We start from the raw sequence: 17,758 nt of genomic DNA, 5'->3' as shown, positions 1-17,758 counted from the left end.
GTCTGCAGCTTCTGCAGCCTCGGGTTCAATTCCAGGCCAGCCAGGGAGATTCCCACATGGTGTGGCAGACCTCTCCTGTTGCGCCTGCTACTCCCCTCAGAAGTGTATTTGGGTCATCTGCCTGTTCTGCTCCCCGCTCTGTCTCTGGTGAATCCTCTCACCCTCCCTCGCCTCTGGCCTGTACCCCAGCTCTTGTATAAAAATAAATCTTTTTTAAAAATAAATAAGGCTCCCAGTTCTGCCATCTGAACTTCTCTTTGATAATCCCCATCCCTTCAAACCAGTTAACGTTGAACTTGATCTTAGAGATAAGAATCTCTATCTTCTGGATATTTTGCTTCGGTTTGCCTAATCTCTCCCTCCCTTTTTTTGCCCCCCAAAAAATCTTTTTCCTGCTGAAGTTAATATTTTGCCCTCCATCTTATTTTTTCATTTGATTTTTCTGAAGTAATTGCAGATACACATGCATTTTTAAGAAGTAGTACAGAGATAGCATGAACCCTTTGCCTGCTTTCTCCCTATGATGCCATCTTATAAACTGTAGTGCAGTATCAGCTAGGAACTTGACATTGGTATAAAATCAAGATAACAGAGTATTTCCACACCACAAGGATCTTTCATGTTGCCCTTTTATCACCACATTTACTTCCCTTCTGCTCTCAGTCTCTCCTTAATACCTGGTAACTACTAATCCTCTTTAGTGAACTGTATGTACATGTCTTTTGTTCATTCTCTAATTGTATTGTTTAGTTTTTTTACTGTTGAATTTTTAGAGTTCTTTATATATTCCAGATACCAGTTCTTCGTCAGATAAATAATTTGCAGATATTTCTCCCTCTATGTAGTTTGTCTTGCATCCTCTTTATTTGGTCTTTTGCAGAGCAAAAGTGTTCAGTTTTGATGAGGTCTGTTTCTTTGATCATATTTCCTCATACGCATTATGCTTTCAAATCAAAATCTTTGGTTAGTCTTTGGTCCCAAAGCTTTTCTTCGAGTTTTTTTCTGAAAGTTTCATAATTTTATGTTTAAATTCACAGTCCATTTTGCATTAATCTTTTTTTTTTTTTTTGATGACCTATGGATATCCAAATGCTTTACTACTATTTATTGAAAAAGCAGACATTCCTCCATTGGATTAATTTTGTGCTTTTGTTGAAAATCAGTTGGTTATACTTGGGTGGGTCTATATCTGGGTTCTCTAGTCCATTGATGTATATAGTGCTCTCTTCAACAGTAACTACACTGTTTTGAATTACTGTACCTTTGTGGTGGGTGTTAGAGTTATTTTTTCCATTTCATTCTTCTTTGAGAAGATTGTTAGCTATTTTAGGACTTGAGACTTTCAATATAAATTTTCAAATAAGCTTTTCTATGTCTACAAAACAAATGCCTTGCTGAGATTTTGATGGGAATTACATTAAATCTGTATATCAATTTAGGGAGAATTAATATCTTTGTTGTGTTGAGTTTTTCAATCTTTGTACCTTCCATCTTAATTTACTATCTTTGAACAAATATATTTTGTATGCTGATTTTACGTTTTTTGAACAGATACGATGGTTGCTGGAGAATGTGGGTTTTATGTTGCATAATCTCTGGGAGTTAGACGTGAACAGTAAAAAGTACTACGTAGAAGAGAAGTAATTGCCTTTGGGAGTTATAGCAAATCCCTCAGAAGAGAAATTGACATTTTAGCTTGGTCTTGATAGGTAAAGCATTTTCAGTATTAGAATGGGTAAAGACAATTTGGTCCTCATTCTAACCAGCATTTTTATCTTTCATTCATAGTTTTGGTCAACATGGTTATTCTAATATTTTTGGTTTGTCTTTGTATTACCCATTTCTTACTTGTGTTTATGCTTTTGCCTCTGATGAAAAGCTCCTTTATTCACTTCTGTGAACTGGAATTATATTTATCCATTAAGAATCTGAAAATCAGGGCCTCCCCAGTGGCGCAGCGGTTGAGCGCTGGGTTGCGAAGCTGCCTGCAGGCTCTGCAGCGCCAGTTCGATCCCCGGCTGCTCCCCGGCCACCAGAGGAGGGTCCCATATGGCAGGCAGACCTCTCCTGCTACCTGTTGCTCCCCTCAGCAGTGTACTTCGGTCCTTCTGCCTGCTCTGCTCCCCGCTCTGGCTTTGGTGAATTCTCTCACCCTCCTGCGCTTCTGACTGTACCCAGTGCTTATATAAATAAATAAATAAAAATAAATCTTTAAAAAAAAAAAAATCTGAAAATCCGCTTATGTAGTATCCCTTAGCCAAGCAAGAATCAGATATAACACTGTAGGTCCTTAAATTTTCTATTCTTTCGGCCTTCCCCAGGTCATCTTTATTCAGATCTCTGCTCAGATGTTAACCTTCTCCAAGAGATTTTGCCTGACCACCCTTATGTAAAATAGTCATACCTCCACTTGTTTCTCCCCACATTTATTCCTACCCTTCTACTCTGCTTTATTCCTCTTCATAGAATTTATTTGTACCTAAACTGGTATCTGACTTCAGTTGTCTGCCCAGTGAAGTAGAAGTATTGTTATAGAACAGGGAGAGGGGCAGCCCAAACCCCGCAAACCTGCCTATTCTAAATGGGTTCTGCCATCCCCACATCAACACAAAACATATGAGACTTTAATGGGAAGGAACTTTAATACAATTAGGAAACAATACAGGAAAGGCAAAGAATCTAGTTTCTAAATCAAGCACCCAAAGTTACCCGTCCCCTCGTGGGTAAAAGTCCATCCATATGGGATCGGCCCAGAACAAGGCCCCAAAGCCTGCCACAAGTCTAAAGCATCTTCGAGTGGGGACCCACAGAAAAGGGTCAGAAACAACCAGACAAGCCCGGAAGGAAAAGAGCAAAATCAACATCAAGATAAAAGCTGCCATTGTCACCTCCCCACGGGTCTCACCCACATCTGTGTCACCCAGTCCACGACCAAAAGACAAGCGCAGTATTTTCACATGTCTCTAAGCTCCATGCGCCTCCTCCAGGTCTCCTTCTGGCTCCATCCTGCTTCCTTCCTCAGTCTCTTCTGCAGCTTCTCCTCTCCCTGCTAGCTCCACCCTCTCTTGGGTGGGGCAGGGAACCTCCCCCTTTCCTGGGGACCACCCTGTTACAGTATCAATGGGATAGACATGAGTCTTGTTCATTTCTGCATCCTAAGGGCCTAGAATTCATTGTAAGATGCTCAGTAAATATTGAGTGAGTGAATGAATGAACAAGGTTTTGTATTTGTACCATAGAATGTTAAAGTATTTTCACTTGGATGCCAATTCAACTGCCTTCTTAAATCCGTAACTTTTAAAAAAGGTCTGTGTCTAGGGTTACTGAATGTAATCTCTGGGAGATAGTGCCTGGGAACTTTATTTTGATGAAAATGCCTTATATAAGCTGATGTTTCAATTCTAGTGTATTGTATTTGCTCTCTTCTCTAGAGTGGGATCAACACATTCAGTATGGAAACAGGTATTCTGATTATTTGCTGTTACTTCAGTATATGCATAAAAGACTAGCTAGGTCCTGTGACTTTGGCACTGCTCAAGTTTTTGAAAAGAGAGTTGGGCAAGCAAGTGCTTTGGTATGATTTGCAAATCAAAACAAAAATATGCAAGCATAATAATAGGACATTTGTTTGAAAATTTAGCCATATATTAATGTTTTCTGAGCATATGAATGTGGTGATTAAGGAAAAGACTCCATTTATGATGACAAACCTAGTTTTCTGGAATTCGATTTACCTCCTAGGAATTATTTTCTGTGAATACATACAGATCTTCATTTCCTGTGAGACCCTCATCTTGTAAATCAGGGATGTGGGAATTTAACCTCCAACATGGGAGAGACTTACTATATTAATTTATGCAACTCTGTGATTTTGCCAGTGTCTGATAGGTATTTGTACTTATTAGGTACTCAAAAATGTGATCTCTAGGGTTTTGAAGTTTATCTTTAGTTTTTGTTTATTTTGACTTATTTGACTTGTAGTTGAATTGTGTTAAGTCTTTAGGGAGAACAGTCTAAGGTAAGCATGGCTAACTGGAGAGGAAGTAATTGATAGGAGTGGGGAGACAAAAAGATCAGAACAATAGCAGATGAGTCACCTAGTGTTTGTCTATTTCTGTATCTTTTTTTAACTTATAGGATTGTGAGAATCAAATGAAGTATTAAGATTCCTGTAGAACAAAGGAGATGATATAAGCAGTCATTTGTCTTTTAGCAAATTTGTAGCACAACCAACATTCTAATCAAATTGTTTGAAAAAAAGAATGATGCACATATGAATATTTCCTCGATAGAAATTTATCAAGGAAAGCTTTTGTCCAAGATTTGAAAATTTGTAGAATTTGTTTTAAAGAGATAAGCACTATGTAGTGGTTCTAGTTTTGTTTTTTCCCCCTAGAACTCTAGAGCATAAATTTAGACCTGTGCTTTCCTCTTAAAATATTCATGCTAATTCACAGTGCTTCAAAACTAGATTATTTCCACTTCTTTGAAAGTGTGCTTTCAGTTCTATGGCCAGATCTCTACTCAGTTTATCAGAATGTGAAAAATCCTGCTTAGTTTCAGGTCAATTCAGTCAAATGTTTGTCAGCTCTAAGTTCCTATAGAACTTCATTAATGGTACATTAGTCATTTGGTGTTAAAAAGCATATGTGGATTTCTAAGTGGGATGCCTAAAATATGTGCATCAAGGATATGCTCATTATTAGATATGATTTCTGTCTCCAGATACCATAAGTGATAAGTATAGGGTTGCTGATTAAAGATGCTGGTTGTTTGGTTATCAACTGGAGTATATATTGTATCAAAAATAGAATCACATCCTCTAGGAGTATAATCTGACCTATGGGAAATGGAGCAGTCTCCACCCTTGTTCTGCCCTTCATACTTATTATTTTAATTTAATTGAGGTTTTTAGATTATATAAATAGTCCAAGATCAAAAGTTTAACGAGGAGATGAGAATAGTAATGCACAGAGTTTCCCCCCAGTCCAGACTCTGTCCCTTAGTTCCCACTCCTAGAGGCTCTCCTGCAATCACTGACTACCTATGAATCCTGAGTTTTAGGTTTCATTTTTACTTGTTTTGTTTAATAAAATTTTATTGGTTGATTAAGATTTTTTTTTAAAAGTTAGGTTGATTTCGGGAGTGCATTTTCACGACTCTTGTGTATGTAAACCTCACTTACCCACCACCAAGATCTAGTGCTCTTCCCACTATCAGGTTGATTGATGTTCTCTACCTCCCTATCCTAAGAATTGTTTTTGCTATAATTTAAGTTTATTTACTTTGGTGGTTTATATTCCATATAGGAGAGAAACCATCCAGTAACTGCCTTTCAGTTTGACTTCATTTAACATAATCACCTCAAGTTCTATTTGTATTTTTGCAAAAGGCAAAATCAGCTATTATATATACCACAACTTCTTTATCCAGTCATCCATCTGTGAGCATTTAAATTGTTTCCATGTCTTGACTTTTGTGAATAATGCTGCTATAAACATAGGAAAATAAAAATCTTTTTGAATTAGTGTTTTCATATTCTTCTGATAAATATTTAGGAGGGTATGGTATTTCCATTTTCAGATTTTCAGGGAAACTCCTCCCTGTTTTCCATAGGGTTGCATCAATTTACATTCCCACTAACAGGGAACGAGGGTCTTTTTTATTGCACCCTTCCAACATGTTTCCAGTCTTTTGATATAGGCCATTCTCAGAGCTGTAAGGTGATAATGGCTCATTGTGATTTTGATTTCCATTTTTTCATGTGCCTGTTAGCTATCTGAATATCTTCTTTGGAGAAATGTGTATTCAAATCCTTTGTTCATTTTTTGATTGAGTTTTTTTGGTGGTGGTTGTTGAGTTGTATGAATTCGTTACGTATTTTGGACACCAGGTCCTTTCGGCTTTGATGAACAAGTACATGTTCTCACAGTAGGGTTTATTTTCAATTTTGTGGTGATTTCTTTTGCTATACAACAACTTTAGTTTGATAGAGTCCCATTTATTTCTGCTTTTGTTTTCCTTGTTATTGGAGTTCAATCTCCAAAGATGTCTCTTTGGTATATATCCAGGAGTATATTACCAAAGTTTTTTAAAATTCTTTGTATTTTGTAGTTACACATCTTTATCCAAGTATTTAATCCATTTTAGTTAACTTTTGTATATGATGTTGAATAATGATCTAGTGTGATTATTTTACATGTGACTCACCAGGTTTCTCAGCCTCATTTGCTGAAGAGGCTTCTGACTCTTCATTGTATGCTCCTGGCTTCTCTATTGAGGATTAATTGTGCCTAAATGTGATGGTTTATTTCTCGATTCTCGTCTGTCCCATTGGTTTGTATGTCTGTTTTTGTTCCAATCCTCTACAGTTTTGATTATTTTACAGTATATTTTGAAGTCGGAGAGTAAGATACATCCACTTCTTTTTTTCTCAGAATTACTTTGACTATTCCAGGTCTTTTGTGGTTTCATACATATCTTAAAATTGTTTGCTTTCTCTTCTTGAAAATTGCCATTGAGATTTTGATAGGGTTTGCATTGAATCTGTAAATTGAGCATTTTAACAATGTTTATTCTTCCAGTCCATGAACATAGAATATATTTATATTTCTTTGTCGTGTATTTCATTTTAGCAATGTCTTACAGTTTCCAGTATATAGGTTTTTCATCTATTTTTTTAGGTTTACTTCCAGGTATTTTTGATAGGATTATAAATGTGATTGTTTTCTTGATTTATCTTTCCTCCAATTCATTATTTGTGTATAGATTTGCCTCTAATTTTTGTATATTAATTTTGTGCCCTCATGCCATACTGCATTCATTTATTATTTCTAGTAGTTCTTAGGGTTTTCTATGCATATTTCCATGTCATCTGTTAATGATAGTTTTTACTTTTTTTAAAACTACTTTAACTGTTGAATTTTTTGTACCTGTGATAGCTAAAAAATATTATAGTTTATTAGCTAATCAAGATGTGTGAGTTGTTAACTTACTCTTCTAGTGTCTTAGTAATGTGTGTGTGTGTGCATCTTTTTCCTCATTTGTGTTTTTCTGCTTTATTTCCTTTATCTGTAAAATTGGGTGTGATCTCACCTGCTTTGCTTTCCCTCACAATCTTGTGAAATATTCTTAAGTTTTTTTGCTAAAGATAATGGTTTTAGTGCATGGAACTGTACAATAGTTTTATAAGTTTTGTAAGTTAGCCCCTCATTTTGTAAATGATGGAAACTGAGGTAAGTGAGATGAGTCAGTTGCCCAAGATACCACTTTTCAGTATTAATCAACAACTGAAAACCAGACCTTTCAATTCAGAGTTATAGCATGGTAAGGCTGATTTACGAATGTGTTTTTGGAGACACAAATCTAGATCTGAATTAAATACTACTAGCTGTGTAACTGTGGAAAGTTACCTCATTCTCTTCCATCTTTGATTTGTTTTTCTCTGATCTACTTGATATTGGTACTACTTGTTAGAAACTATTAAATGTATTAATAATTTGCTTGCTTAAAAATGTATTAGAACTTTAAGGAAGCAATTCAATGACACATGTCCTTTAAAAAATATATTTGTTAGAACCAAGATTCATGTTTTATTTTCTGGTTTGTTGAAGTCACCCTCACGAGCTGCTGAGCCTCAGAGACACTTTCATTTAAAAGATCATTGCCAAAATGTCAGTGGTGATGTGTAGTTTTGTTGGTAATTGTCTTTCTTTATACTGAAATATATTTAAAAATAGGTACAATGAGTGTGTGTAATGGGGATTGAGAGACGTTAGTTTTATTAACTATTTGGGATGGTTCCAGTCGGCCTAACTTTAGGTTTATTTATAGCAATATGGGAAATGAAATGGTCATTAGATATCAAAACTCTGTAGTGTGACTTTATCTGGAGTGTAACATCATTTGTAAAGATTTGGAGGATTGAATTTCCCTGAATGTGTTTTTGTTTTGTTTGATTTTTCACTTTCCTTCTTATTCCTTGGAGTATATCAAGGACATTCTTGAAGAAAAAGATACTGAAGGGTGGGTAACAGAATGATTTGTAGGAGTGATTTTGGATAGGAAAAAATTGAGGATACAGAGATAGAAATACTTCTCAGCCCTGGAATTTCTCCCTTTTCCTGCTTTGGGATATAAGATATGGTAATAATATTGGCAATAGCTGACACAGTTCTTAACTCTGTGCAAAGCACTTTTCATAGCTTTTTATAATTTTTAGCTCTTTTAATCCCACAATTGCCTTCTGAGGCACTATTACTATCCCCAGTTTACATCTGAGAAAACTGAGACCCTCAAAAGTTAAGTAGCTTGCCTGAGGTCCACACAATTTGCAAGGGTTAGAAATAGGATTTGAACCTAGTCTGTCTGTATTTGGAGTCTGTGCATATATTATATGGCCTGTAATTTATGGCTTGACTGAATTGAGTACTTGAAGAATTGTAGTATTAGTCCCATTTTTCACTTTTTTTTATTGTTAGTGCAGTCAGGAATTAAGTGAACCAGTTATCTGTTATTTAAATTTGCCATTGAAGGGGTTATTCAGTTAGGGCTCTCCTTTCTTATATGTAAGACTATTAATACATTTTAATATTTTTTCAGATCCTTCTGCCGAGGAATTAAGGAAGCTAATGATGTTGCATGGGGGCCAGTACCATGTGTATTATTCCAGATCCAAAACAACACACATTATTGCTACAAATCTTCCTAATGCCAAAATTAAAGAATTAAAGGGAGAAAAAGTTATTAGACCAGAATGGATTGTAGAAAGGTAAGTTTAATTAAATTGGTAAGTTTTAAGAATGGAGTACTTTTTATTTGTATCATAATTACACAATAATTATCTAACATTCCCTCTTAAGGGTGAAAAGTAATTAGCGTTTTGAACAATGCTGCTTTACCCTTTAACCTCACATTGATAATACATTTACCCTAGGATGTGGTATCCTATTAAATTGGCATTTTAGTATTTTTGCAACCTCTGCAGTGCCTCCAGTCATGTTACTCATTCAGCATGTACTTGTGCATCTATTTAGGTTTAAGCATTGTTCTGTGTACTTGAGTATGTCGATGAACAAGACAAAGACCACTTCTTTGGATCTCTTGGGGCTTATGTTCTACTGGAGGAAGCAGATAATAAACAATATGCTAATATATGAGAAAATTATATCCTGTTCTAAAAGTTAATACATGCTAAGGGGAAAAAAGATCATCAGAGTAATGTGAACCTGGATACTGGATTGGTGACAAGGAGGAAGAGCAGTTTGCAATATTATTAATGGATTTTTTTTAAGTTCTTATATTATTCCTCTGCTGTTGTTTTGGGATTGATATATGGTAAATCCTATCTCTGGAACCTTGGTGATAAGCCATAACTTAAGTGATTTTTATTTTGAAGTCATCTAATATATATGTGTGACTGCTAGATTAATGAAATAGTGCAAATATTAGAATCATGATTTTGTGTATAGACTATAGTTGTTTTATGGAGGAATGATCAGATTGTATAATGAAATGATAAATAAACTGAGAAGTTATTTTTTTGTCAGTTGCCAAGCTTTTTTCCTATATCTTCCATTTATTCAGCAGATTGAGCTTTACTCTGTTCCTTTGTATACCATCTAGAGCAGCATAGAGACAGTGAGAGGCAGCATTCACAGTAGTGGAAAGGCTTTTCCTCTCTGGAGATATATCTGGGTTCACATTTGAATTAAGCAATCTGTATCCCCGTAACTTTGGGAACAGCATGCAACCCTTTTGAACTTTGTTTCCTCATTTGTCAAAGAAAGTTAATATCTGCCTACTATAGTTATGGGACAGCTGGAAATAATTCATGCAAACTACCTAGTATAATGCCTGGTGTATTGTAGAGGCATAATATGTAAGGAGTTCTATTGTTTTTATTCTATAAATATTGGGAAGTATTAGAAAATAAATTCCAGAAGGTTAAAGGTACATTTTTATTTTTTTTTATAATAAATTTTGTTTTTATATTCCCCATACAATTGCAACCCCCCCATTCTGACCCCAATCCCTCCCCTCCCGCCCCCCACCCCCAAAAAGTGTCTCTGGTTCATAGTTTTTTGTTGATTTTGATTTTCACTTTCTTATAGTTACTCATTTTCCTGGTCCCTTATTTAAGTTTTCTAGATTTCTGCTATGAGTGAGACCATCCGGTATTTTTCTTTTTCTTTTTGGCTTATTTCACTGAGCATGATCCCTTCTAGTATAAAGGCACATTTTTAAAAGTGCATCTTGGTTGCAGAAAACCAAATGTATCTTACAGATTAAGCATCTAACTTTAATTGGGATATTAAATTGAAGGTCCATCTCTATGACATTTCATTAATTCTTTGTGCTGTATGCTTATGACCTAATACTGTCCATTCATTATATAGAATCAAAGAACATGATTAAAAAAATTATATATTTTTTTTACATCATTTTTCTTTTTTTTTTTTCTTTTTCTTTTTTGTATAATTTTTTTTTGTTTTGTTTTTAAAGATTTATTTATTTATTTATTTATTTATACAAGCACTGGGTACAGTCAGAAGTGCGGGAGAGTGAGAGAATTCACCAGAGCCAGAGCAGGTAGCAGAACAGACAGACTGATGAAACACACTGCTGAGGGGAGCAGCGGGCCACTGGAGAGGTCTGCGCGCCATGTGGGACCCTCACCTGGTGGCCGGGGATTGAACTGGTGCTGCAGAGGCTGTGGGCAGCTTCGCAACCCAGCGCTCAACCGCTGCGCCACCAGGGAGGCTCTTTTTTTATAGTGTTTGCTTTCTTTTCTCAGGTGTAGTCCCCATAGAATTTCCACCATTAGTTCACCCGTGCATCATCACTATAGTCCCTTTTGCGCTTCCCTCCCTCAGTTGATCCCTCCCCTGAGTATGTCTCTGATTTATAGTTGTCTGTTTATTTTTGTTTTGTTATTTTTTTTACTATTTTTTCCCTAATGCCTTATTTGGTTCCCCTATATTTATCCTATAAAGTGAAACCATTTGATATTTTTCTTTTTCCTTCTGACTTACTTCACTGAGCATAATCCCTTGTAGCTCCATCCATGTTACTGCAAATGACATTCGTTTATCTTTTTCGATTGTTGAATAGTATTCCATTGTGTATATGTACCACATCTTCTTGATCCAGTCATCTGTTTTTGGGCATTTGGGTTGTTTTCAAGTCTTACCTGTTGTAAATAGTGATGCTCTAAACATAGGGGTACAGGTATTCTTTTGAATTGGTGTTTTTGTGTCCTTTGGGTATATCCCTAGTAGTGGATCATATGGTAGCTGGGTCATATGGTAGCTCCATTTTTAGTAGTCTGAGGAGTCTCCATACAACTTTCCATAGTGGTTAGACCAGTTTACATTCCCACCAGCAGTATAGGAGAGTTCCTTTTTCACCACATCCTTGCCAACATTTGTTGTTGCTAGTTTTCTTGATATGTGCCATTCTTACTGGTGTAAGGTGATAATGCATTGTGGTTTTGATTTGCATTTCCCTGACTCAAAGAATATGACTTTTAGCTATGTGTTCCTTAAAAATAAACTGAAGTTTGCAATGTAAGAAGGTAGTAACGGGCCTCCCCGGTGGCGCAGTGGGTTGAGCACTGTGCTGTGAAGCTGTCCGCAGCCTCTGCAGCGTGGGTTCGATTCCCAGCTGGCGCAGCAGACCTCTCCTGCTTGCCCAATGCTCCCCTCAGCAGTGTCCTCGGTCCGTCTGCCTGTTCTACTCCCCGCTCTGTCTCTGGTGAATTCTCTCACCCTCCCGTGCCTCTGACTGTACCCCAGTTCTTGTATAAATAAATAAATCTTAAAAAAAAGGTATCATTCCAGGGTTGAGCTTGTGTTGTTAGTTACAGACTGTGCTATCATTGTGCTAGTGCTAGAATTTATACCTAGGCATATTAGTTTGACTTTGGAGGGCATGGGAAGGGAGATCAGATCAATAAATAGTAGGAAAGTAAGTGTGAAAGGGGCTTTTGCTAGGGCTTGATTTGCTTAGAAAGTGGGTGTTTTTCAGTTACACCGGCTCTGCCTTCTTACCATGAATGCCATTAGAGAGAATTCTCTCTCTAAGAGGAAAAACAATATAGGCATTTGTATGTCTTAAATGATCTTAATGGATTTTATTTTTAGTTGAAAGTTAAGCTTAATCTTATCTGTTTGAAACTGAAGTAATTTTGGGCATCATGAGTATATGACTTATTTCATTTCGTATACAAGAAGGCAGGGATAAGTTAATAAGGTTTACTGCTCAAGAACTGCAGGATTGAAAATCCAGATATTCTGACTCCAGTTTGAGTCTGCTTGTGGACATTAAGCTTGTTATAGATGAGTTGGCCCATGTGAAAATGGATCTGTCTGAGCATAGATGTTATTATATAAAATAAGTGCCCAACGTCATAGCATGGAATCCTTTTGGTTAAATAACAGGTCTGTTTTTCTTTTTTTTTTTTTTTTAATAAATTTTATTGTTATATTCCCCATACAATTGCAGCCCCCCCATTCTGACCCCAATCCCTCCCCTCCCACCCCCGCCCCCCTAAAAGTGTCTCTGGTTCATAGTTTTTTGTTGATTTTGATTTTCACTTTCTTATAGTTATTCATTTTCCTGGTCCCTTATTTAAGTTTTCTAGATTCCTGCTATGAGTGAGACCATCCGGTATTTTTCTTTTTCTTTTTGGCTTATTTCGCTGAGCATGATCCCTTCCAGCGCCATCCATGTTGCTGCAAATTGCATGTGTTTATCTTTTTTGAATGCTGAGTAATATTACATGGTATATATGTACCACATCTTCTTGATCCAGTCATCTATTTTTGGGCATTTGGGTTGTTTCCAAAGCTTAGCTATTGTAAACAGTGCTGCTATAAACATAGGGGTGCAGGTGTTCTTTGGAATTGATGTTTCTGTGTCCTTTGGGTAAATACCTAGGAGTGGAATTGCTGGATCATATGGAAGCTCTATGTTTAGTAGGTCCAGAAATCTCCATACAGCTTTCCACAGTGGTTGGACCAGTTTGCACTCCCACCAACAGTGCAGAAGAGTTCCTTTTTCTCCACACCCTCGCCAACATTTGTTGTTGCTAGTTTTTTTAATATGTGCCATTCTCACTGGTGTAAGATGGTATCTCATGGTAGTTTTGATTTGCATTTCCCTGATGACAAGTGATGTTGAACATTTTTTCATATGCCTGTTGGCCATTGCATTTCCTCTTCAGAGAAGTTTCTTTTAAGCTCTTCTGCCCATTTTTTGACTGGATTATTTTCTTTGTTGTTGTTGAGTCTCATCAGCTCTTTGCAGATTTTTGTGATCAGTCCTTTATCATTAGTGTTGGGTGCAAAATGTTCTCCCAGTTGGTGGGGTTTCTCTTTGTTTTTGTTATTGTCTCTTTTGCTGTGCAAAAGCTCTTTAATTTGATGTAGTCCCAGCTGTTTATCTTTGCCTTCACTATCACTGCTTTGGGTGATGTGTCTGTAAAGATGTCTTTGATGTGCAAATCACGTAGTGTTTCGCCTATATTTCCTTCTATATATTTTATGGTTTCAGGTCTTATGTCTAGATCTTTAATCCATTTTGAGTTGATTTTTGTGTATGGTGTGAGGTGGTGGTCAAGCTTCATTCTTTTGCATGTAGCGACCCAGTTTTCCCAGCACCACTTATTGAACAAACTTTCTTTGCTCCAATGCATATTCTTTGCTCCTTTGTCAAAGATTAGTTGACCATAAATCTGTGGGTTTATTTCTGGATTTTCTATTCGATTCCATTGGTCTGTATGTCTGTTCTTGTTCCAATACCATGCAGTTTTGATGATTATGGCTTTGTAGTATAGTTTGAAGTCTGGGAGTCTGATGCCTCCATTCCCTTTTTTTTTCAGGAGAGCTTTGGCTATTCGGGGTTTTTGGTGATTCCATATGAATTTCATCAATAATTGTTCTATTTCTTTGAAGAATGACATTGAAATTTTGATTGGAATAGCATTGAATCTGTATATTGCTTTTGGTAGGATGGCCATTTTAATAATGTTTATTCTTCCAATCCATGAGCAGGGGACGTCTCTCCATTTCTTTGTGTCTTCTTCTATTTCTTTTAACAGTGTTTTATAGTTTTCTTTGTATAGGTCCTTTACCTCTTTTGTTAGATTTATTCCCAAATATTTGATTTTTTTTGTTTCAATAACAAAAGGGATGGTCTTTTTGATTTCTTCTTCTTCAGATTTATTGTTTGTGTATAGGAAGGCTACTGACTTTTGCGTGTTGATTTTGTATCCTGCCACTTTACTGAACTGATTGATGAGTTGAATTAGCTTTTCTGTGGAGTTTTTGGGGTTCTCTATGTATAATATCATATCGTCTGCAAATAGTGATAGTTTGACTTCTTCTTTTCCTATTTGGATTCCTTGGATGTCTTTCTCTTGTCTTATTGCCCTGGCTAGGACTTCCAGTATTATATTGAAAAGCAATGGTGAGAGTGGACATCCTTGTCTTGTTCCAGATCTTAATGGAATTGCTTTCAGCTTTTCACCATTGAGAATGATACTGGCTGTTGGCTTGTCATAGATGGCCTTTATGATGTTGAGGTATGTTCCTTGTATCCCCAGAATTTCAAGGGCTTTTATCATGAATGGGTGTTGCACTTTGTCGAAAGCTTTCTCAGCATCTATTGATATTATCATATGGTTTTTATATTTCTTTTTGTTGATGTGTTGGATAACGTTGATTGATTTTCGGATGTTAAACCATCCTTGTGCCCCTGGAATGAATCCAACTTGGTCGTGGTGAATTATCTTATGGATACATTGTTGGATTCTGATAGCTAAAATTTTATTGAGGATTTTTGCATCAGTGTTCATTAGGGAGATTGGCCTGTAGTTTTCCTTTTTTGTGTTGTCCTTGTTCGGTTTTGGTATTAGTGTAATGTTGGCTTCATAAAACGTGTTTGGTATTGTCCCTTCCTTCTCAATTTTTTGGAAGAGTTTGTGAAGGATAGGCACTAATTCGTCTCTGAATGTTTGGTAGAATTCATTTGTAAATCCATCAGGTCCTGGGCTTTTGTTTTGGGGGAGGTTTTTGATTACCATTTCAATTTCGCTAATTGTAATTGGTCTGTTTAGGTGTTCTATTTCTTCTTTATCTAGCTTTGGGTGATTGTAGAGTTGTAGGAATTTGTCCATCTCCTCTAGATTGTTAAACTTGTTTCCATATAACTGTTCATAGTAGTTACTGATTATTATTTTGATTTCTGCTGTGTCCGTTGTGATTTCTCCTCTTTCATTGATGATCCTGTTTATTTGTGCTTTCTCCCTTTTTTCCTTTGTGAGCCTGGCTAGGGGTTTGTCTATTTTATTGATTTTTTCAAAAAACCAGCTCTTGGTTTCATTGATCTTTTGGATTGTTTTTTTAGTTTCAATTTCATTTATTTCTGCTTTGGTTTTTATTATTTCTTTTCTTCTACTGGTTTTGGGGTTTTTTTGTTGTTCTTTTTCTAGATCTTTGAGCTTCGAGATGAGGTTGTTTCTTTGCGTTCTTTCTTGTTTCTTGATGTGAGCTTCTATTGCTATATATTTTCCTCTTATTACTGCTTTTGCTGCATCCCATACATTTAGGATATTAGTGTCCTCCTTGTCGTTCAATTCAAAAAACTTTTTAATTTCTTCTTTGATCTCCTCATTAGTCCAATGGTCTTCCAGTAGTGTGGTTTTTAATCTCCATGAGGTAGGAAAATTCCTTGCCTTCTTTTTATGGTTTATTTCTAGTTTGATGCCTTCATGGTCAGAAAAGATGGTTGATATGATTTCAATCTTGGTGTATCTGTTGATGTTTGTCTTGTGCCCCAGTATGTGATCGATCCTGGAGAATGATCCGTGTGCGCTTGAGAAAAATGTGTACTCCGTTTTTTTGGGGTTTAGTGTTCTATAGATGTCTGTTAAGCCTAATTGCTCTAGGTCCTTATTTAGAGCTTTGGTTTCTTTACTTATTTTTTGTCTTGTTGATCTATCCATTGTTGATAGTGGTGTGTTGAAGTCTCCCACTACGTATGTGTTTTCTCTGATGTCTGTTTTCAGAGAGGACAACAGTTGTCTGATATATTTTGGTGCTCCTTCGTTTGGTGAGTATATGTTAATGAGTGTTATTTCTTCTTGAAGTATTGTCCCCTTGATCATAATGTAGTGACCATTGGGGTCTCTTTTTATCTTTTTGAGTTTGAAATCTGTTTTATCTGATATAAGTATAGCTGTTCCTGCTTTCTTTTTTGGTCCATTTGCTTGTAGGATTGTTTTCCATCCTTTAACTTTGAGCCTATTTTTATCTTTTGTAGCTAAATGTGTTTCCTGGAGACAACAAAAGGTTGGGTTTTGTTTCTTAATCCAGGCTGCCACTCTGTATCTTTTTATTGAAGAGTTTAGTCCATTTACATTTAGAGTTAATATTGATATGTTAACATCTGTATTTGCCATTGTGTTTGTCTTTCCTTTGATTTTATTTATTTATTCTTTTAATAACTTTTTTTTTTTTTTGGCCTTCTTTCATTGTTCTTCGTCCCTCTAAGGTTCTGGCTTTAGGACTCCTTGTAGTATTTTTTGGAGTGGGGGTTTAGTTGCAATGAAATTCCGGAGTTTCTGTTTGTCTGGGAAGGTCCATATTCTTTCTTCAAAGAGGAAGGAGAGCTTTGCGGGATAGAGTATTCTTGGTTGGCATCTGTTTTCTTGGAGTCTGTTGACTATGTCCCTCCACTCTCTCCTTGCCCGTAGTGTTTCTTCGGAGAAGTCTGATGTCAGCCTGATTGGTTTTCCTTTGAATGTTATCTGTTTCTTCCCTCTTGCCAGCTTCATTATTTTTTCCTTGTCCTGGATTCTTGGGAGCTTTACTATTATGTGTCTTGCTGTATTTTTCCTTTCGTCGTGGAAGTTTGGTGTTCTTCTTGCTTCTTGTATATCAATTTTCAGCTCCTTCTTCACATTTGGGAAGTTCTCTTCAATTATCTCTTTGAATATTTTCTCTGTTCCTACATCTCTCTCCTCTCCTTCTGGTATTCCTATAACTCTTATATTTCCTTTCCTCATGGAGTCAGATAGTTCCCGAAGTCTTTCTTCGTTCTTTTTCCTTCGTACTTCTCTTTCCTTTTCTGTTTTGGTTCTTTTTATTTCTGTGTCTTCAAGATTACTTATTCGTTCTTCCATTTCATCTATTCTGCTTTCATTGCTTTTCCCAGAATTCTTTAGTTCTTCCATTAATTCTTTGATCTCCTGCATTTCTTTTACTTCCCTCTTTAGGGACTCAATTTCTTTCTTCTGACCATTGTTTTCCCTCTCTAGGGACTCAATTGCATTCTTCTGATCGTTGATTATTTTTCCCTTATCATTGTTTTCCTTTATGACTTCTGTCAGTTTTTTAATCACGGCAATTTTAAATTCTCTTTCTGGAAGGCTCAGAAATTCTTCCAAGTTATTGTCTTTGCAATCTGGGGGCTGGCTTTCTTTTTGTGGTGTGCTTTTTCTCTGGAGAGTTGCTAGGTTGCGTGTGGTTCTTCTCCTCCCTACTGTCTGTTTTCTAATTTGCCGTATGCGTTGGGACACTGTGTTGTTGGGACTGGCCGGCATCTTGGGTGGGCTTCTCTGTTCCCCTCTGGTTCTTCCAGGAGTCATCTGTCAGTTTCAAGCAGCCTTTAATGGAGAAAGGTCCCTGTTCTAAAATGCCAATGTGGGGACACACTCCCCTGTGCGCCTGGTCTGCCCCGGCGGTGGGTTCCTGCT

General features: G+C 36.6%; 1 protein-coding gene across 7 annotated transcripts in view; it reads left to right on the top strand.

Moving 5' to 3' along the window:
- REV1 (REV1 DNA directed polymerase) overlaps positions 1-17,758 on the top strand; it is an 86,614-nt gene that overhangs the window by 23,461 nt on the left and 45,395 nt on the right. For all 7 annotated transcript variants that reach the window (XM_037527956.1, XM_054701905.1, XM_054701904.1 and 4 more), the window contains one exon: positions 8,602-8,770. In XM_037527956.1, the coding sequence (XP_037383853.1) occupies positions 8,602-8,770 (169 nt within the window). The remainder of the gene's footprint in view (positions 1-8,601; positions 8,771-17,758) is intronic.

The sequence above is a fragment of the Talpa occidentalis genome, unplaced genomic scaffold (assembly GCF_014898055.3).
Source record: "Talpa occidentalis isolate TD23 unplaced genomic scaffold, MPIMG_talOcc4v2.1 talOcc4.5, whole genome shotgun sequence".
In the NCBI taxonomy this organism is placed as follows: Eukaryota; Metazoa; Chordata; class Mammalia; order Eulipotyphla; family Talpidae; genus Talpa; species Talpa occidentalis.
The sequence above is the reverse complement of the archived record's forward strand: the minus strand, read 5'-3'. Positions and strand labels throughout refer to the sequence as shown.